This window comes from Schistocerca serialis, chromosome 3, assembly GCF_023864345.2.
Source record: "Schistocerca serialis cubense isolate TAMUIC-IGC-003099 chromosome 3, iqSchSeri2.2, whole genome shotgun sequence".
NCBI classification, from domain to species: Eukaryota; Metazoa; Arthropoda; class Insecta; order Orthoptera; family Acrididae; genus Schistocerca; species Schistocerca serialis.
Genome location: NC_064640.1, coordinates 611911905 through 611934749, shown reverse-complemented (window position 1 = coordinate 611934749; position 22845 = coordinate 611911905). Strand labels below are relative to the sequence as shown.

The 22845-nt window shown below is 41.3% G+C and overlaps 1 protein-coding gene across 1 annotated transcript; it reads left to right on the top strand.

Annotated features, from left to right (window-relative positions):
• On the top strand, nucleotides 1-19564 carry LOC126470491 (uncharacterized). Its single transcript, XM_050098364.1, has 3 exons — nucleotides 1-1996; nucleotides 5122-5327; nucleotides 16148-19564. Exons 1-3 carry the CDS (start codon nucleotides 1725-1727, stop codon nucleotides 16162-16164), a joined length of 495 nt encoding a protein of 164 aa, XP_049954321.1. The 5' UTR covers nucleotides 1-1724; the 3' UTR covers nucleotides 16165-19564.
• The last annotated feature ends 3281 nt before the right edge of the window (nucleotides 19565-22845 follow it).

The following is a 22845-nucleotide window of genomic DNA, read 5'->3' as shown; positions in this document are numbered from 1 at the left end:
CAAAGCTTGTGCTGATGTTGGAGGAAGTTTTTCCTTGATTGATTTTTAATCATGATAGATAAGTATGACTTCCAAACAATGGATGGTGTTAGGCAATCTGTAACACCAATCTGTAACTATGCGGCCTGTCTCATGAAGAGCCACATCAACTTGATTAGCACTTGCAGAGCTCCTCCAGACTAGAGCAGTGTACTCTGCAGCAGAGAAACATAGAGCAACAGCCAATGTGCAGAGTGCTCTGGACTGCACTCTCCACATTGTGTTTGTCAGTTTTGCAGATGAGATTGTTCCTGGTGCATACTTTCTGTCTGGTGTCTATATGATGTTGTTTATAAGTTAAAGCACAATTCAATTTTAACCCTAGGCATCTCGGATGAACACAGTGATTTATGTCCTTTCCAGGTGATGTTCTTCTTGCCTCCTTATTGTGTAGGTGGAATACACACATGAGTTTTATCTGGATTGGGTTTCAAGTGTTCGACCTATGACCAGTCAAAACATCTTATACAGACTACCTATGGGGCCACATCCCATATATGACTCTCGAGAAACACTGCGTTTGCAAACAAGATGACACCTCACAAGACCACCTACAACAGTTTCTTGCCACTGCATTCATAATTATGGAGGAGACATCTGAGGTTCTTATCCTCAAACAAGTTACGAAATACAATCAGCAAGGTTGGATGGAATTCCTCTCTCCTCACGCCATTCCAGAACTCCACACAAATTTTTCCCTAAAAAACAGGATTCAGATGGTACATGGAATACTGATGTTGAAACAGGGCAACAATGACTGTCATGTGTTTATTCTGCTGCCACTACATCAGCAGAACATAAACCGCCTGCACACTGACCACTGAGGGATGACACAGATGAAGCTACTAGCAGGGTGTCCCTACTGGCTGGGCTGGGCTATGTGCGGGGTGTCGAGAGGATGCACAACCTATGCATCGACCCAGTCAGCACCCCTCAACAGTTCCACACCTCACCAATGCCTCTGCACCCACTGGAGTGCATCCGTATGGACTTCACCAGTCCCTTCCTCAGAAAGATGTGGCTCATCATCACAGACTTATTTTCCAAGTTTCCTTTGGTAGTTTGAATGTCAGATACCACAGCAAGGGGAAAAATGCACCTTGCAGAAATTATTTACCATTGAAGGGGCCCCCAGAAACAATCATTGCAGACAATGACACACAATTTTCACCTAGTATGTTGCAGGATTTCTGCTCTCAGAACACCATCGTGGCCCTCAGAGCCAGATCAATGTAAATTCTGATGCCTGGCAGACTCTCGTCCCCAGGTTTGGGACAGTTGGAGCTGCTCCCTCATGGAAAGGAACACACGTCCACCTGTAGCACCACTGACTTTCAGTATGGACCAAAACAACAGTTGCAGCTAATTTCAGCATCAGCACCATGGCACACACCAGACGGCAAGACAGACAGCAAACCTTCAGGTGACCTGCACACCTGCACCTCCCCTCAACCAGTACGACAAGCATACTGCTGATGGACAGTTTCAGCCTATGTGGGGATTAAAGGGGAGAGGGATGCTATGTCACCTCACCCGACACAAGGTTGGTATCCTGTTATGTCTGCTATTAATGACTCCTCCGGCAGCCGGTAAGGGGTGCCAGCATGCCATCACCTGGATTTTGTTGCTAATGTCAAGTCAGAGATAAAATCCAGCCACCAGGCTGCTGTAAGACACTTTGAACCATGCTCTGTAAAGTCTCTATCCCACTTAAACTGTATATTTGTGACCTGGCTGTTTTCTGTATTTCAACTCGACTACGTTTTGGATTATTGTTCTACAGATTATTGGTGGATTTACTTTACCCTGGAAAATCGAGGTTATTCTCTTGGTGGGATCTACAATCTGCAACAATCCAGCTTGGACTCGAATTGGGAACTATCAAGTGGTTAGAGTGTACATCTATTTTCTGTGTATTAGATAGTGTGTTGCTGTATATCTGGTGTGATACAGATAGGTATGTTTGTATATCATTTAAGCACAGAGGCAATGACTACAGATACCCACTGTGAAAATTATTCTTATTATTCTTATAATATGTTTTTGACTAATTAATTTTTTCTCTCTTAAAGATGAGTAGCCCCACGATGTTATTCTACATGTCTTTACTGGGAAAAATTGACACTTTAATGTTTTAAATGTCAGGAAAATTTAGCAAATGATAATACATGGGGATCCAGTATTAACGGAGTGAAATGTTTTGATTATCATGTGAAAGTACAGGATTATTATATGTATCATTTCTACACTAACCCTCAAAGTTGTATGCGGCAGTAGAATAATAACAGGCAACATATTCGTATGTCAGAACACAACCAGTGTGTCAGACATCTGTCCACCCATAAATAAAGAATCTGATTGAAATATACACTAAATTACAGTTAATAACAACTACTTTTGGCATGCTGACATTGAGCAAAACTAGATTAATTGACCAGTTCCGCCCTATCAAACTTTTTTAGAAAATAGTTTTTTTGTATGAACTGGACAAAGTATGACACAAATTTGAAAAATTTTAAACAACTTTGTAAATTATAAAATATGGCAATGGCACCATTGCAACAGCAGGAAAATGAAAGCTCTTAAAAGAAACAAAAATATTGTATCATAAGAAGGGAATTTTACGTAATGACCCACCAAAGCAATAGTGGAGTCTTTGTTTCAGATAATACATGTTACAATGAGAAGTATTATCACAAATTTAAAAATATGCATGTTATATTTGAAACTAATTGCTATAATAATATTTTAAAAGCATGAATACTGGGGAAGAGACAGTAATAAAAAGAATACTGCCAGCTTAACCAAGAAACAAATTTCTTAGAGAAAATGGTAGCTAATAATACATACATAGCAATTTCTTATATTTTCTACACAAATATAACTGAGAAATTTGATGTCGTGAGCTCATGAGAAAGGGCAATGCAGTAAGCAATCTCAAAAACATTCAGTAAAAGAGAGATTACTACAAATTTATATAGTGCAATCAAAACCATGATAAACAGTTTCAAAATCAATTGCTCAACTAGCTCTGATTATGAAAAGTGAAAAAATGGAAGCTTATTTTTCCCTTATAGGCATAGATAGTCTCATAATATAACACATCACTCTCAGAGAGGCTGAACCAAAATGTGGTAACATAAAAAATATTAATAATTGCTTGGGGTAAAACAAGAAAAAGGAAAAATGTGTTGCCACAGCTACACTTGTTTAACTCATTTGTTCAGCCATTTACTATTGTGATGGACAAACATAATTTTCAAATGATTCAGATACAATTATTGTAATCATATATCCTAAAACAATTCTGTAATTTAAAATCACAAACATTAGGACCAGATATGCTCAATGAGATGTCCAAATTATGGGCATGTGGACTATAAAGACAAGTACTTTGAATTTGCCCCACATGTAAACACGAACACTTGATTGTGATGAAGAAAATGGTAAGTTACTGTGGAGTTTCATCATTCATATTTTTTAAGTAGTTCATTTTAGTAAGGTGAAACATTGTGAAAAAGATGTACTGTAACAAAAATAATACACTTTTCCAGTCACTTCAGAGATATCACAAAAACCTCTTCAGTGAACATGCATCTTGTTAACTCAGCATCCATATGAAGAAATAGTTAAATGATGATGAAAAATCAAATAGCATTCTCAGGGTGATTTGAAGAATTTGACTGTGCAAATCTGAATGAACTTTCAATAGATCCATATGCTACACATTGAAAGACTTGAGTAGAAATTACATCATGCTTTTTTAATATACTGTGGTATTTCATCTTAGGACCACACACATTTTCACTATACAGGGTGAAAAGTATTTAAACCGACAAACTCTGGGAGGTTGTAGGGGACATCAAAACAAATATTTTTCCCTAATGTCATTTTTTCCTATGAGGAGTATTTAAACCGGTAGAGGAACTGTGCTCTGGGTGGACAATCAACTGGTTCCAGGTTGTGGACACACTGTAAGTGAAATGGACGTAACAATTGCTCTCGACGGACTGTTCTTACATTCATCTGATTCGTCCCCATGTTACGTGCAATTTCACAAGTGCTGATTGAAAAATCCCGCTCCACATGCTGCAAGACAGCTTCCTCAAATTGCAGTGTTCTTACCGTGCGACGGTGTCCCTGTCCAGGTAATCTGCTAAATGACCCGGTCTCAAGCAGACGTTGGTACACAGCAGCAAAGGTCGTATGATCCGGGATACGGTGATTAGGATATTGTTGTTGATAAACCCGCTGTGCAGCTCGTCCATTGTCGTGCGCTACACAGTATGCACCAACCATATCAGTGTACTCACTCCAGGCGTATCGCTCCATTAGTAAACAGAGACAATGCACTACTACATTGGTGGACAGCAGTTGCCTACAACTGAAGAGCGTAATACGCCCTCTAACAACTGAAGATTGTAATACGGCCTCTAACAACTGAAGAGCTTAATATGCCCTCCACCTGCTTAAAATAATCCTCATAGGAAAAAATGACATTAGGGAAAAATATTTGTTTTGATGTCCCCTGCAACCTCCCATAGTTTGTCGGTTTAAATACTTTTCACCCTGTGTATACAATAGCCACATCTCAGATTATGAAGCCTAACAGGTTCTTTTTTTATGATGCCAATATTACCACTAAATATACCAGACAACGATTAGTTGAATACATGGTGGTCAGTATATTTGGATCAATGGTAAATGAAATGTCCATGAGAGTTATTGTGGTAGTCTCTATAGGTGGATTCACAATTTATGTAAAACTGAGTACATTCACTTTTGTAACCTCATGAATTTACTGTGTCGTAAATATGAATAAATAATACCAGATTATCAGAGCTTCGGATAATCATAATGAGACTAAACTGAAGTAGCAATAAGAAGTAGCAAATGTGCTTCAGTGCCTTAATACTATAAGTATTGTATTGTATTGTATTTGGTTGTTGATTTTGCAAGTGAATATACAAGAAACCTGACACTCTCATTAATATCTTGTACATAAAGAAATGGAATAAAATTCTACGTACTGTTATTCCAGCATTTTAATTCAAGGCAAACAAATTATGTTTTATTTTGCAGCGGAGTTTTCCTAGCTAACCCTAGCACCATCACCTCCACAATCCGCCACTTGACCCCATCTGCAACATTGGCCTTACTCACACTGGATTGCTATAGAATGTTATCAGAAGTACTTGTGGACCTTGTGTGGCAACTGGTACCAGCACAGTCGACCTCCACGCAGCATGGCTTCGCAACCAAAGCATGCAGTTTCGTCGAACAGTGGGGTGAGTGAGCAGACTATTGGTTTTTTCAGTTTTATTATGCATAGAGGGCATGCAGCACGTGATGGACAGGGATTTGAGGTTTACATTTGTACAGCCTGGGGAACTGGCTGATTTTTCACAGTTCTGTGGTAATATGGAGGAGCATTGTATATATCTGTGAGGTATGGTAACTGAAACTTGTGAGAACATTCTGCATCGTATGAGGGGTGAGTACCAGTAATTTGTGTTAACTGTTGTTGCTTTGAACATGTGGTTAGTAATGCACAGTCAGGATGGGTAATGATAAGATGTAAGATATAAATGTGTATGGGGTCGTACGTCCTCTTGTAAGTGAATTTTGTATCTCTTAGTGTATACTGGAGATTAAGTGTGTAGTGTCACTAGTCAGGAGGTAGTTAAATCATTGGTTAATGAAATGGCACAGTTAAAACCAGAAAATACATACTTGCATAATAGGCTTGCAGCTAGGGAGGAAGAATTGGAATTGGCTGAGTAATCTATTATTAGATTCAGCCACAGCCAGTTTGATCATGTCCTTTGTTGGGAAGTCGACTGAACATATAATGTGTATTTTGGGTGACCTGCAGTTAGCAGGTAATATGGGGGGGGGGGGGGGGGGGCTACAGGAACAGCTATTACAGGTGACACAAAGTTACAGTTAGCCAATATGTGTACCAGATGTACAGGGGGAGTAAGAGGCACATAGGCATTTGATAACCAGAAAATCACACATTACAAAGGTACAAGAAGCAAAACAGCATGAGGTTTTTTCACGAGTAGTTGGGTAGTATGTCAAAGAAGCCTAATGAGTTGGTAGAGAATTTTGCAGAAAGACTACAGAAAGTTATTTTGCAGACATATGTACACACATCAAAAAAAGTTTTGCATCACTCCGGTTCCCAGAACTCCTGAAGACAGATGTTGACTGTGGATATTGTATCACAGACACAGTCCCTTTGACTCTTCAGAGATGTCACTAAACGCACCCTAAGATGTAAATAACCACGCATGAACAGCGCCTATTTGATGGAGGGGGTCCAACAGTCAATCAGTTCCAGTCATTCCACCCGTGTCCGCATTGTTACTTTGTGGCAGGAAGAGCTCTCAACAAGGGAAGTGTCCAGGTGTCTTGGAGTGAACCAAAGTGATGTTGTTCAGACATGGAGGAGTTATAGAGAGACAGGAACTGTTGATGACATGCCTCGTTCAGGCTACCTACGGATTCTGGCTCGGAGGAACCCTGACAGCACTGCCACCATGTTAAATAATGCTTTTCATGCAGCCACAGGACATCGTGTTATGACTCAAACTCTGCACAATAGGCTGCACGATGCCTGAGGTCCTTCTTTGCAACCACAACACCATGCATGGTGGTACAGATGGTCCCAGCAACATGCTGAAAGGAACCACTCAGGATTGGCATCAAATTCTCTTCACCGATCAGTGTCACATATGCCTTCAACCAGACAATCGTTGGTGACGTGTTTGTAGGCAACCCAGTCAGGCTGAACACCTTAGACACACTGTCCAGCTAGTCCAGCAAGGTGGAGGTTTCCTGATGATTTAGGGTGGCATTATGTGTGGCTAACTTATGCTGCTGGTGTCATGGAAGGTGCTGTAATGGCTGTATGATATGTGAATGCCATCCTCTGACCGATAGTGCAACCATATCGGCAGCATATTGGCAAGGCATTCGTCTTCATGGACAACAATTGGTGCCCCCATTATGCACATCTTGTGAATGACTTCCTTCAGGATAACGACATCGCTTGAGTAGAGTGGCCATCATGTTCTCCTGACATGAACCCCATTGAACGTGGGATAAATTGAAAAGGGTTGTTTATGGACGACGTGGCCCACCAACCACCCTGAGGGACATACGTCAAATCACCATTGAGGAGTGGGACAATCTGGACCAACAGTGCCTTGATAAACTTGTGGATAGTATGTGACAGTGAATACAGGCATGAATCAATGCAAGAAGACGTGCTACTGGATGTTAGAGGTACTTGTGTGTACGGCAGTCTGGACCACCACCTCTGAAGGTCGCATTGTATGGTGGAACAGCATGCAATGGGTGGTTTTCATGAGCAATAAAAAGGGCGGAAATGATGTTTATGTTGATCTCTCTTCCAATTTTCTGTACAGATTCTGGAACTCTTGAAACCAAGGTGATGCAAAACTTTTTTTGATGTGTGTGTTAGGGGAAAGTGACGAGGAAAAGAGTCATACTCCATGAAGCAAAACAGAGAGCATTGGACACCTCTTTGAGGGGCTTGCCACCTGATATGTCTAGAAGGATGTGAATAGGTACCCCAAAGTATTTGTACTCTGCAGTCAGATTAGCCACAGAGTATGAAGAAATTGATGTAGTAACAAGAATATGGGATAAGATAAGAATATTTTCTACTTACTTGAGGTATTATAGATGTGAGAAGATGAGACATGTGTACAGGCAATGTTGCCGACTTCAGTGTTGTAGATGTGGTGTGACTGTACACCACCAACATGATTGTAGCAACGGTAAGTGGACACAAGGGTTGAATAAGAAGGTGTTAAATGCAAAAGGAAACCCAGTGCCCACTACACGGAGTTCCTGATAAATTTCAATGCAATGGGTACTGATGCAAAGATGGACTGTAACATAGTGGGAATAATGAAGGGTAGAAAACACAAGTCTTAGTTGGACACAGAGGATTATGTGTTGGTAACAAGTGTGGACCACATCTGTCAGAGGTGATTGAACCCTCCACAGTATAATTTACGTGGAGTCAGAGATATTGATGCGGAGTCTTCGAGCTCAGTGTTTGTAAATTTTCAGGTGGGGATGCAGTGTTTCTGGGAATGCATGAAAGTCGTGCCCCAAGTACGTGATGATTATTGCATGATCTTGAGGCTGGACTTTCTGAAAAACAGCATGCCAAGCAAAGTACAAACACAAAGTGCACCAATCTTGGGGTGAACCACTTAAACTGCAGCCAACAGTACTAAGAATTAGTTTGCATGTTATTGTGCCTCAAGGTACCATTGTCCCATAAGGAGAAGCTTATTATGTATATAGGAGAAATTGGACAGGAAGGTAGCACCAATGAATTTAGATAATTTTGGCACCAATGGAGTACAGGTCACCAAAGGAATGTCGATAGCTAATTTGGAAGTCCTGGATGATGTGGATAGGGACTCAGTCACTGTGCACCTGCATACACACATGTACAGTGCTATGAACTCCACTCTCTGCAAAACAGCTGCAGCATCTTCACTGCTGAATTGACGGCCATTAAATTAGCCCTTAGCCATGTTCGTTCTGCCACTGGCAAGAGTATCCTGCTCTGTAGTGACTCCCTTAGCAGTCTTCAAACTATAGACCAATGCTGCTCTCCTCACCCACTGGTTTTGGCTATCCAGGATTTTGTCTCAGACCTTCATCAAGCTAGGCAGCCAGTTGTTTTCGTTTGGACCCCTGGTCATGTTGGGATTTCAGAAAATAATTGAGCTGACCAGTTGGCCAAGCTGACCACCAGGATGCTGATTCTGGAAATGGGGTCCCAGAACCAGACCTTCTGTTGTTTATATGCCATTGATTGCTGGAAGTCTGGAATTCAAAATGGTCTGCCCTGATCTCCCCAAACAAACTGAGGACAATTAAGGAGACCACGGCCATGTGGAAGTTTTCTCTGTATGCTCCTCACAGGGAATCCACCATCCTCTGTATTATCCGCATTGGCTGACCCATGGCCACATTTTCAGACATGAGGATCCTCCTCACTGCAGGTGCGGAGCCACCTGACAGTGGCCCACTTACTCATAGATTGCCCTAATTTGGCTGCCTTGAGACGGCGTCTTAAACTTCCTGACGTGCTCCCTCTGGTACTAGCAGAGGTACTAGCAGATGAGGCCTACTTGGCTGACCTAGTGTCACATTTTGCCCACTAGGCTTTCCAGGATTTGTCTTTCGACTCCTTTCTTTGATGACTACTACTGGTTTGCCACTTAATGGATGAAAGAACTTTTGACCCTGCAGTTTAGTCCCTTTCACTCTAAACCAACCAACCAGTGTGCACCTGGGTAGTGCGCAAAATGCCAATAAAATTGCATTGCGTAGGTAGATAGAATATCTTAGAGGTATGGATAGGCTGGAAATGGAGAAATTATTGTTTGAATTTGGTGATTTGTTTTACCCTTGGGGACATTTACTAGCAATACCTACAGGAACAGTAAATCGTAGACCTTACCATGTACTGCGATGTATGCAACCAGTATTAGAAAAATTCATTGAGCAACAGCTAGCAAATGGGGTAACAGAGAAAAGCACTAGTCCTTGGTGTGCAGTCGTTGTAGTCGTACTGAAAAAGTCACTGGATGGGTCTAAAAGATACAGATTCTGTTGTGATTACAGACATTTTAACAGCAAAACCACACCCATTGCATATCTGATCCCAAACATTACTGAGACTGTTGACAATTTGAGGCAATGTAAGTACTCCTCTATCTTAGATCCGAGGAATGGGTACCAATCAGATAGAGGTGCAGCCAGAGATCTGTCCGAAAACAGCGTTCTTGGTCCCCTGGACTCATTTTCAATATTGTAGAATGCCATTTGGGTTGAAAAAAGATCTGGCAACGCTTCAGCATTTGCTGGATTGAGTGCTAAGGGGGTTCAAACCTCACCAGTGCATCGTGTACCTGGATGATGTCATTATTTTTGTGAAGGGTATGGCACAGGGTGACATAAGAGAATTTAATTGATGAAAGGAGAAAATATAAAAATTCAATAAATGAAGCAGGTGCAAAAAGAATACAAATGTCTCAAAAATGAGATCGACAGGAAGTGCAAAATGGCTAAGTAGGGATGGCTAGAGGACAAATGCAAGGATGTAGAGGCATATATCACTAGGCGTAAGTTACATACAGCCTACAGGAAAATTAAAGAGACCTTTGGAGAAAAGAGAACTACCTGTATGAATATTAAGAGCTCATGTGGAAAACCGGTTCTAAGCAAAGAAGGGAAAGCAGGAAGGTGGAAAGAGTATATAGAGGGTCTACACAAGGGCAATGTATTTGAGGGTAATATTATGGAAATGGAAGAGGACATAGATGAAGATGAAATGGGACATATGATACTGCGTGAAGAATTTGACAGAGCACTGAAAGATCTCAGTTGAAACAAGGCCCCGGGAGTTGACAACATTCCATTACAACTACTGATAGACTTAGGAGAGCCAACCATGATAAAACCCTACCATCTGGTGAGCAAGATGTATGAGACAGGTGAAATACCCTCAGACTTCAAGAAGAATATAATAATTCCAATCCCAAAGAAAGCAGGTGTTGACAGGTGTGAAGATTACCAAACTGTCAGTTTAATAAGTCATGGGTGCAAAATACTGACATGAATTCTGTACAGATGAATGAAAAAACTGGTAGAAGCCGACCTCGGGGCAGATCAGTTTGGATACTGTAGAAATGTTGGAACACATGAGGCAATACTGACTCTACGACTTACCTTAGAAGATAGATTAAGGAAAGGCAAACCTACTTTTCTGGCATTTGTAGACTTAGCGAAAGCTTTTGACAATGTTGACTGAAATACTCTCAAATTCTGAAGGCGGCAGGGGTCAAATACAGGGAGCAAAAGGCTGTTTACAATTTGTACAGAAACCAGATGGCAGCTATAAGAGTCGATGGGCAATGGTTGGGAACGGAGTGAGACAGGGTTGTAGCCTATCCCCGATGTTGTTCAATCTGTATAATGAGCAAACAGTGAAGGAAAAAAAGAAAACTTTGGAGTAGGAATTAAAATCCATGGAGAAGAAATAAAAACTTTGAGGTTTGCTGATGACATTGTAATTCTGTCAGAGACTGCAAAGGACCTGGAAGAGCAGTTGAATGGAATGGACAGTGTTTTTAAAGGAGGATATAAGATGAACATCAACAAAAACAAAACGAGGATAATGGAATGCAGTCACATTAAATCAGATGATGCTGAGGGAATTAGACTAGGAAGTGAGAGACTCAAAGTAATAGATGATTTTGCTGTTTGGAGAGCAAAGTAAGTGATGATGGTTGAAGTAGAGAGGGTATAAAATGTAGACTGGCAATGGCAAGGAAAGCGTTTGTGAAGAAGAGAAATTTGTTAACATCGAATATAGATTTAAGTGTCAGGAAGTCCTTTCTGAAAGTATTTGTATAGAGTGTAGCCATGTATGAAAATGAAACATGGACGATAAATAGTTTAGACATGAAGAGAATAGAAGCTTTCAAAATGTGGTTCTGCAGAAGAATGCTGAAGATTAGATGGGTAGATCACGCAACTTGAATAGGTACTGAATAGAATTGGGGAGAAGAGGAATTTGTGGCACAACTTGACTAGAAGAAGGGATTGGTTGGTAGGACACTTTCTAAGGCATCAAGGGATCACCAATTTAGCATTGAAGGGAAGCGCGGAGGGTAAAGATCGTAGGGGGAGACCAAGGGATGAATACACTAAGCAGATTCAGAAGGATGTAGGTTGCAGTACTTACTCAGAGGTGAAGAAGCTCGCACAGGGTAGGGTAGCATGGAGAGCTGCATGAAACCAGTCTCTGGACTGAAGACCATAACAACAACACATGGCACAGCATGTGCAACATTTGTGAGAGGTATTTACAAGATTATGAGCAGTGAAATTAACATTAAACATGGGAAAAGGTCACTTTGCATGACAAGAAGTTACGTATTTAGGGCATGTTATTAGCAGAGAAGAAGTTAAGACAGATCTGAGGTTATTACAGTCAGTACAAGAATTTCTGATTCCTAGTAATACCGAAGAGCTGCAGTCCTTTTTTTTATAAAAAATTCATAAAAGGATTTGCAAATATAGCATAACCAGTTACGCAACTGTTAAAAAGGGGGGTAAAGTCTGAATGGACAAAGGAAAGCTGAGAAATGTTCAGAGAGTTAAAGAGAGCTTTGACATAAAGTCCAGTACTCCTTTTTCTGGACTACAAGAAAGAGTCTACCTTGTCAGCTGTTGCTTCCAGTTATGGGTTGTGTTCTCAGACAGTTTTTAAACAGAGAGGTGCATCAAGTAGCATATGCCTCTAGGCAGTTGAAAATAGCAGGGAAAAACTACTCGACAACAGAAACAGAACTGCTTGTTGTGATATTTGTATTTCAGGTGCTATTTGTACCAAAAAAAGTTTAAGGTAGTAAGGGACCAAGAAGCATTTAAATGCTTGTTGGGACTTAAGAACCCTTCTAGTAGGTTGGCTAGATGGACACTGAGATTAAGTGAATTTAAGTATGAAGGTATACACAAGCCTGGTAAGAAGAGAAACATATGCAGATAATTTAAGCTGAGACGTAGATACCTTTGCAGAGGTTACCAGAAGCAATGAAGCCTTTTACTGGGTGTACATGCCCCAGGAAATCCAGGAAAACCTGGGAATTTTTTAGAGTTCTGGGACTTTTTCATTGTTTTAGTTTTCAGTGAATTTTTGTAAATTTGATTGGTAATAACTGATACTGTAAGGAAGAATTTTACTTTAGCCTGCTACTGCAGAATAATACTCCAGCAAAATGAAAATGAGAATATGGCTTCATTGGCCAGGAGGCCCTGTTTGAGGCAGTTCTGCTGCCAAGTGCAAGTCTTATTTCAGTCGACACCACATTGAGCGACTTGTGCACTGGTAATGAGGATGAAATGACGATGAGGATACCCCAACACCAAGTACAAGAGTGGAGAAAATCTCCAACACGGCTGGGAATCATACCCGGGCCAGGCAAGCACATTACCACCCAGCTAAGTACGTGGTCAATACTGCAGCAATAAAACATAAATGAGAAACTAACACCAAATAAAATTTTAGTTGCAAAGAAAATGCACCATTTACAACAACAAAACACAGTGTACACACAAGCATCTGCCAATAGCAAAATGTGTTGAAGGCTATGCAATACTTTGTAACAACAAACTACTTGGGAGTTACATTGGCATTCAAAAGTTAACACTGGGGACAAGCCAGTTAGAAAAATTTCAGGCTGAGAAGACCAGCCAACTACGCCATTATTTAAAATTTTACTGGCATGTTTGTGTTTGATGTATCTTACAGGGTAACACGTGCTAAGAAAGATGAAGCTTCAAAGTTAGTTTTTCATATTTATTCTCATTCTTTCGTAGATCACAAATTATGTACCAATGATGGCAAAAAGTATAATTATCTTAAAAAAAAAAAAAAAAAAAAAAAGAGGTGTGAAGTGAGTTCTGGAGCAATTTCATATGTAATTGGCATTTCCATGGAAAATTTCATGTGCTTGATGGTACATGTATTCAGCCAGGTAACCCTGAAATGTTTGGCGCACAGCAGTCAAATTTATAATCGTGCTTGTTAGAAATTTTCAGTTGCTCCAATTTAAGCTTCGCTGTTAGGATTGTGCCTAACCACACACTCAGAAAAAACAACAAAAAATTTTTGGCAACCTCTATGTACAAACTTAGTTTTTCTTGTAGCTATACTGCATGTATATTAATTTAAACCATTAACTTTTCCTATTTGTGTGTTTTCACTGCTGTTGGCTGACTACATCAAGTGACCTAGGTTCGGAATGTCTGCTGTCATTGGCTGGTGAGATCAAATGACATGAGCTATGACTGACTGACAAGAACGCATCACAATCTCAATTTCAGTGCTTCTCAGGTTAATGGTAGGACAGAGAGGGTACATCATTCAGTTGGAAGGATGGTGAGTCGTTATGTGGGCATGTACCATAATGATTGTGATGTGTATTTATCTTTCGTTGCTAGCGCATATAATTTGAAAGTCCATTCTGTGACAAGGTTATCACCAATTGAGATGGTTTATGCAAGGTGCGCTGTCACTGTTTTACAAAATCAGGCCAAGAGTTGGCAGGGACGGGGGAGTCCATTAAGAATTTTGCTAAAAAAGTTAGGAAAATTTGGAAGCGTACTCAGGGAGCAAACACCAGAGCCCTGGACTGTCAAAAGCAGTTGGGGAATTATGTGAGCAGGTTGCCGCAGTATAAAATCCTGCCAGCGGTTAATGTTATCAATACCCTACATCCCATAGGGTAAGACCAAGAAATTTGTAACTCGTTATCAGGGGCCTTACCAGGTAGTTGAGACATCACCAGTAAATGTCAAGCTTCAGTTACTGAATCATACAACTTTTGTGCATGTGGGAGGGTCTGAAGCCGTTTCGAAGTGCTGGAGATTGGTTAATGCAGGTGTAGTCATCCGTTGAGGGTAAGAATATGGGCAGTAGGACGAAAAGGAAGTGTGGACACTTTGTACAACCTGTACAGGAGATTCTGCATGGATGAACACCAGAGGGAATAGTTTACATTTGGGTTAGAGTATACATGTTATTTTCAGGCATAAGGATTAATGTTTGAGTAGGGGATGAGGATAGGAGGAAGGGAAGTAGTTTTGTCATGGTATTTCTAGGATTATATTTTTACATTCATTTGTGTGTAAGGTATTTTAGAATTGAGTTTCCTTTGTACATTTATGTAATGACAGACTTCTTGGAAGAGGAGAGGAGTGTGATGGGAGTTCCCTGTTTCCAGGTTACTGCAGGTCAAAATAAAGGATGAGGGGAGTCCTTATCTTAGCAGCATTTCAACCCTTCACCATGTTGGAGTGGGAGTGCTGTGGGTACTACTGTTGGAAACCAGAGTACTTTTTACAAGGCAAGAGGGTGTGGTACTCACAAACCATTGTTGGGCACTGAAACTGACTTTGAATCTTGGGGAAATTCATCCAAGTGAGGACACCAGAGGTACTGCTGATCGTGGAAGATGGTGATAGTCATGCAGCGATGTCACTAGAGGGTTACTGTTTGTGCAAATCGAGTGGTGCATATGGGTACTGGCACATGTGAGATGCAGTTGCAATGCAGGTCAGGATTGTCCACATGACATACTGGAGTCACGAACCTGTATTCAGCAATCTGGTTCAACTGGGTGTTTTCAGTAAACAGTAGCAAAATGGTACTAGCAAACTGCCAGAAGCAAGGAAAACTCGCTGGAACAGAAAGTTTGGGTCAGCACGGTAGTGGAAGACTTATTAATGGGAGGGATGGTGACATAACAGGACAGACAACTTCAATTGTCGACCTCTGCTACAGGGGAAACAAAGTTGAACATTACACAGCCATAGTTGTACTTGCCAGAGAAGCCACTAGCTATCCTTCCAGTGAATCTGCCCTTTCTGAATGAAGCACTGGATCCTAACATAATCCTGTCCTTAAACTGGCTAATAGACATGCAAGAGGGGCAGGTTTCAGTAGAGCAAATGTTTTTGCATGCTCAGCCGTATCAGGAGGAGCAGCAGCAGCACAGGATCAAGACCACAGGTGCCATGTTAGCCCTTATAGTTTCGTGCAGCCTTCATTGACCTTAGGTGGAGAGCCACTTGCCAGTGCAATCCTCCAGTACATAAGACATTGTTGGACTGGTTAGCCATTCATACCTGAGAAGGTACGATGAGTGCGAAAGCTAGTGTGTTATATTGTAATTTGAAGGACAAAAAAACCTTCAGTAGTCTTGAAATGAGCAATGTTGCTTGCTGTACAATGCTTCATGAGGTATATTAAGGGGATATTCATGTAAATATTAATGTTTTAGAGGGGTTAATGATTAAGAGGTAGCTCAAATGACAATGGAGGTTTTACGTGGTAGCATAAGAATCAATGCAGCCATTGTGCTGAGAATTGTAGAGGGAATCTGCCCCATTTTTGGAGCTTTGTTGCTTGATGTAAGAGGAAAAATTGTAACATAACTAATAGGTTTCATAACTTTGTGGTGAACTCTTTTTGTTTCAGATGGTCATGAGAGGTAAATTTTGGGAGTTACTGAATTAAAGCTGTGGTAACAGTTCTCACGACTCCAGAGAGTACTTCACCACTATCGGTAAGCTGCATTCGAAACCCTCACAGTACAGCAGCTGTATGCGTCAGCAGTACAAACTATACTGAGGACTGCCAGGGGCCGCAGCTGCCAACCCATAGGCATCGTGTGTGGATAGCGAGTCAGTCCCTTGTCAAATTCTGAAGCACTGAGCTATGGCGGATTGTTCTCTTTAGTGCATCGAATTGTGTATAGTCTCCAGTTACCGCTAAGTCTATAAGCTGCAGTGTTCATCCATCATCTTCGAGACTTTGGCTCCATAGGCATCGTGGGCCAGCTCTGGACTCTACATAGGCATCACTCAGAGGCACAGTGACAGGACTTTAATATTTTAGAGAACTTGAAATATAATTTCAAATGTCTGATTATTCTGGACATTTCACAAGAAGCATCGTTTAAGTTAAGTATTTCTTCATATTTAATAAGTATCATTTTATTACTAGTTGTTGGGAGTCTTTCTGATTGAAGGTAACCTACACCGTCATTCCCAACGCAGGCAGCTCCATTGCAGCTGTGCAAGGCAGGCAGTCAGGCATAGATGCATAGAAGTAGTGTAATGGCACAACATGGGTGCTTCTATTCACTATAAATACAGTCTGTTTTTAGCACAGTTACGTGCTGTTTGGCAGCAGCTCCTCGACATCGGGTCCATGCTAGTTCACAGTATGCCTCGGGCCAGCCATCAGCTGACGCCAGTCAGTCAGTCAGAGCATCCAGCTCAATCAGACCAGCTTACATTTCTAAGTCCACCTTATGGACTTCAGTGACACAATGAGGGTAATCCTCCAGGTGCCACAGCAGCACCAGACTTCTGCCTCGAAGGGCAGCAGTTCACAGCAAGGGCAGTACTGCTGCCACCTCTTTGCGCCAGGGTAAGTTTATAACCCAGCAGCCGTGGCCACCTGTGGGAATTTAGTGGACGTATGTGTCACTGACACATAGGGCTGCATAATGCTACCTCAGGCACGCACCAGTGAATGAGGTAAACACCATCAGCAAAGCGAGACACGGATGTCAAATGCCCACCCCACCTCCACAACCTTCCGACATCATCAGCATCACCTGTGGACTGCACGCCTGCAGGGGCATTGCGACACTCCAACACCATAATTCTAGACGAATAAAGTACGTTGTATCTTGCAGCAAAATTTTCCTAGCAACTCCTGGCCATCACCACTGCCTCCACAACCCCCACCATCTCTACACCACAGCGGCCTCACTCATGCCAGGTCACTAAGTATCAATTGGAAAAAGTCATATTAGCAAAAGTTAAATATTTGGATGAAACAAGAATGACATCCTGTAAGGCTTATCAAGCCTTGTGCTGGCACAGAAAGGAGGACATTATGTACAGTTATTAAGATTTTTGCCCTCTGCCTGATGAAAAGATCATGGCAGACAGTAATTTGAAAAAAAAAAATAATAATAATAATAAAAAAAAAAATTTTAAAAAAATGGATCCATTCAGCACTGATCCAGTTGACTAACATGTAATGTGGATAAATGAATTGTGGGAATGAGTTCCACCTGTTCATGTAAACATGTGTGTAATGGTAAGGATAACAAAAACAAACTGTAAGTACTGACAAAATATTGCCCGGAAATATTTTTGCACGAGTAATGTGATGTGGAAAGAAAAAGTTACTCTGTTAGCTTACCGACTGCCTTCACAATAGTGTCATATTGTTGCAATGTCAAATTGTCTGGCCAGTGAATGGGTGTCCTACAAAGCTTAACCGAACACAAATCGGTGTAAAAGATTATAATCGATACAAAATATTTTTAGACCAAATTTTTTGAGAATGCAACAAAATGAGACCTGCCGATGATGGCACAAATGTGTCAAAACGTTTTGGGGCAAGAAAATTAACGTGTGTGCTTTACCTATAGATACTGGACTTCCTTGTAGAGCACAAAAGGAATCAGTATGTCAATTGTAAACAGAGAAATGAACTTCCATTTTTGTGAAGAGTATATTATAATCGTCATCAAAATCTGTTCTACGATTTTAAAATTGTTATTTTTAATTTTGACTGGATTATATACAATTTCCTTCATTCCTCACACATTCGAAAGAGATTCTTGTCTTCTAAAATGTACCGTATGAAATGCCACTCGTACTTTATCATTTGTCGGTACGTCTGTAGGTGACAATCGCCGTACTATCTCCGTGGAGCCCTCTGCGTATAGTGTATAATAATGTCAGTACGCCAGTGGCTGCAACGAGTACAGGCCATAGCTGTGTTACGTTCTATTGCCTTTAATGCATAGCAAATGTCAATCGTCTTCTTGGTCTCGAACTAGGTGTTGCAAATTTCTGGTTCCATTATTAACATTTGTCTTTTCCAGTATATGTTTCCATTATTGTTGCCTATTTTCAGTATTATCAGCCTGTGTTTCAATATGTATTTAGTTACTTAATAGGCATGACCGTGTTAGAGGTGAGGTGCTCCACCTTCCACCTCCCTCTGAACTGATTACCCAACCAGTTACAGGAAGACCTACACAGGCTCTGAGAGAACTGAGCAACATTTCATATTTCACATTGCCAAAAGTGGAAGAAGCAGCAAGTATATTGTAGGATTGAATGGCTTGAAACCAAATCATTTGCATTTGTGTTCTAACAGTTATCCACTGAGCTGTACTTATTTATTAGCACTTTGGGGTACAAGTTCCTTTATGTTTATTATAATACAACTCCACTGTGCATGCTGTTGTTGTTAGGTGCAGAATGGGTACATTACAATTTCTGTAGAGTGACGAGATGCCGCGATTGCTGTCTGGCAACTACGAGCTGCCGGAAGTGAGTGTTATGGGAATCGCCCAGAAAAACGTACCCGAGGTACCTGACGTACATAAAATACTAGCATCTTCGACAGACACAGCTTTGTAAGATGAAATTGGCCTGCCGACTGCCCATTTATTTAATTGAGGGCAGCATTTCGACAGTGCGATACCAGTCGCACCTCCAAATACGCGTGCCGCCAGTTACAGCTCCGTGTTTCCTACGACTGCCACTACAGCTTGTGGGCCGTGCCACGAACAATTGTGCCATTGTCGGTGAGATGTAAGCGTCCCCTCTCTGGAGCTTTGGCGGCGAGTGTACTCGAGTTCAAGCATTCGTTCACTCGGCCCCATTTTGTGTGTTTGCCAGTCGAATAACGTTTGTGGACTTTCGTAGTGGCCGGGGTTTGCGATCTGCTAAGTAGTTATTGTATTGGAGACTGACCGACTCATAAATCTGTGTTATCTGTACGTGTTCCAACATTCAGTGCTACTGTTAGCAGCTGACTGCAACTACGGCAACAAATTTTTGTATTATTTTTACTATTTGATATTAGGTGCAGAATAAATTAATATCTGAATTCTCTGTTCGTGAGCAGCATCTGTTCCTCACTCCTGTATCCACTAACAAATCGTACGGTATGTAGAGGAAGTTACAACAATTAGTAAATTAGGTACTTTGTGAGAGGGAAAATGCGTGAAGGGAGCATTTGATACGGCACCCATACGCTGTACCGACGTGCAGAAAGTGCCAGTTGATTTACTGACAAGCAGAAAGTGCTGACTGAAACTGATAGTGTTTAACTGATGAAGATCATATTACGGTTCCTCCTCTAAATCATTGCATAAGTGTCAAAACAACAGACGTAAAATAAGTGACACCAGATAGAACATAATATGAAATCACTCGACAGAGGAAAGGCCACTGTGACTGGTGGGGTATCTGTGTGATTCTACAAAGAGTATCCAAACGAACTTTCTCCTCTCCTAGCAGCAATGTGCAGTAGATCAGCAGAGGAGCAAAACATTCCTAGTGATTGGGAAAAAGTTCAGGTCATTCCCATTTTCAAGAAGGGTCAGCAAACAGGTACACAAAACTATAGGCCCACATCATGGGTATCAATATGTTCTAGACTTTTGGAACATGTTTTATGCTTTCATATTATGACATTTCTGGAGACCAAAAATCTCCTGTCTAGGAATCAACATGGACTCCACAAGCAGTGGCTGTGAAACCCAGTTCACTCTGTTCGGCCACAAAATGTCGTTTTTAATTGAGAGAAATCTTCAAATGTAAATGTACCTTTGGACATACCCCACAGGAATGTTCTAGGACCATTAATTTTCACAGTGACATGACCTAGTGGATAACAATGGAAGTTCCATGAGGTTTTTTGTGGGTGATGCTATTGTATACAAAGGTGTCACAATGTTAGAAAATTGTAGCAAAATGTAGGAAGACCTGCAGAGATTGGGAGTTGAACTTCAACATAAACAAATGTAACATATTATGCATAAATAGGCAGAAAGAACAATTATTATATGATTACATGATTGCAGTCATATCTATTAAATATTTGGGAGTATGCATAATGCACAACTGCAGGTAAGACAGGTTCATTGGAAGACTTCTCAGAGTCTGTAGTCGACCCATAATTGGCGATAGCTTACAAAAACCATCATTCGATCAATACTTGAATATTGCTTGTGAGTCTGGAATCCACGCCAGATGGGACAGATAGAAGAAATAGAAAATACCCAAAGAATAGCAGCATGTTTTGTTAAAGGTTCATTTAGTATCCATGTATATGTCATGGAGATGTTCAACAAACTCCAGTGACAGATACTTCAAGCTACGCATTGTATAGAACAGTATGGTTGACTGTTCAAGTTCCAGGATCAGACATTCTTAGATTAGTCAACCAATATATTATTTCCTCCTATGTATATCTCATGAAAAAACCAAAAATGTAAAATCAGAGACATTTGAATCATTCTTCCCGCAGACCATCTGCAGCTGGAAGATGAAACGGAGAAACTAACAGCAATCAACAAAGTAACCATCACCACACACCATATGGTGACTTGCAGACTGTAGATGTAAAAAATGAGCCATATAACACAATTCTCTTGTTGGAATGCCTTCAATATAATGTTAAGTTCAAGCTTGTCCAGGTGGGGAGTGTTTTATTAATTGACAGCATTCTGAATGTATTGTACCACCACTACCATTTTAAGGGATTTAATTTCCCTGCCAGTGGACATTGTGATGGAGTCAGATGTGCTGGCGTGGGTAGTGCAGCAGAATAGTGCAGAAACCTTCCACGGAGGGTACACACTTTGTGTAGTATAAGCACATCTGCGGACATGAGTGTTTACCTGTGCGACAATAGGCTGAGTGGGCCAGTGCCTATACTGAGTTCATCCACTGTGGATCTAAGCCTGTGCTTCATGTTCAGTGTAGTTCTTGAGTGCTCCATCATCAGCCATCCATACTAGTCGCATGCTTAGTTTATTCCCTTGCACTTTCTGTAGATTGACTTGCATGGTGAGGTTTGTTTCCATTCACAGGGTTCTGTTCCCCAGCAATTATCAAGCCACCATTGGCTTGTAAAGTATATGCACTGACAGTGTAGTGTAGTGGCGGTGTCACGTCTTTTCAGTGGCGATGAAGGACGTTTTTATGTGTGTGACATACCTATTGTTTGTTTCCTTTCACCGAGTGTTAATTTTTGGCCATGATGGGCCTGACATTTCTGCAGTGCTGGCAGGAATAAATGCACCTATAGAACGAACAGCAACAGCAACACCAGCTGCAGATGCTGGCACTGATGAACCAGGATGCAGATTTCCTTTGTGCCTTTGCCCTGTCGGTGGCTTGTTGTGCAGTTTTCTTCCCGATCCCCACTGCCACTGATGCCGTTTGTTAGTTTTGATGAATCTACAGAAAAGTGGGAGAATTACCTGCACTGGTTCTTGCTGCACTACCAATAAAAGCATATCGTTGATCCAGTTGATAAGGCAACCTTGTTTATATCAAGTTGTCCAAAATTTGAAGCCCCCCACTGAGTCTGAAAAAAATGGTTCAAATGGCTCTGAGCACTATGGGACTCAACTGCTGAGGTCATTAGTCCCCTAGAACTTAGAACTAGTTAAACCTAACTAACCTAAGGACATCACAAACATCCATGCCCGAGGCAGGATTCGAACCTGCGACCGTAGCGGTCTTGCGGTTCCAGACTGCAGCGCCTTTAACCGCACGACCACTTCGGCCGGCCACTGAGTCTGAAAAACTCCCCTTTGTACTAGAGCTTTATCAGTTGCCAGCACAGTATTTGACATCAAACCCACATAGTGGTGGTACAGTCGCAGTTGGTTAACCAGCACCACAAGTGCCTGGATTGCTTATTTACAGGGCTTTTCATACAAGTGTCATTTTGAGTGTTCTAAATGTGCTATCTCCTGCACAAACTCACTAATTCAGGATGTGATTGTCCAATTATCACCTGATCTCGAGGTTCAAACTAGGGTGCTGACTTTGTCTGAACCTTCCTTAGCTGATCTTGCCCAGATTGCAGAATTGCATGAGCTGATGAGCATGGCAAGGGACATCCTTTCTGCTAATTGGTAGGTGGCTCATGTACATGGTAAATAGACCCTGGTGCCCTGCGGGGTACCCCAGGTGGTCTCACCTCCCACTAAGACACCATATGTTGACAGCATTGATGATTCTGGTGCAGTGACATCACAGTGCCATCCTTCTTCACCTGCGCTGACCTCGGTGGGTTCATGACGGTCGCAGCATTCTAATTCCAACCTACACAGGATT

Coding starts and splice junctions, on each gene's coding strand:
- LOC126470491 (XM_050098364.1), top strand. CDS start 1,725: ATGCTCTGTAAAGTCTCTATCCCACTTAAACTGTATATTTGTGACCTG. Junction 1,997..5,121: donor ATCTGGTGTGATACAGATAG/GTATGTTTGTAT, acceptor TTTATTTTGCAG/CGGAGTTTTCCTAGCTAACC.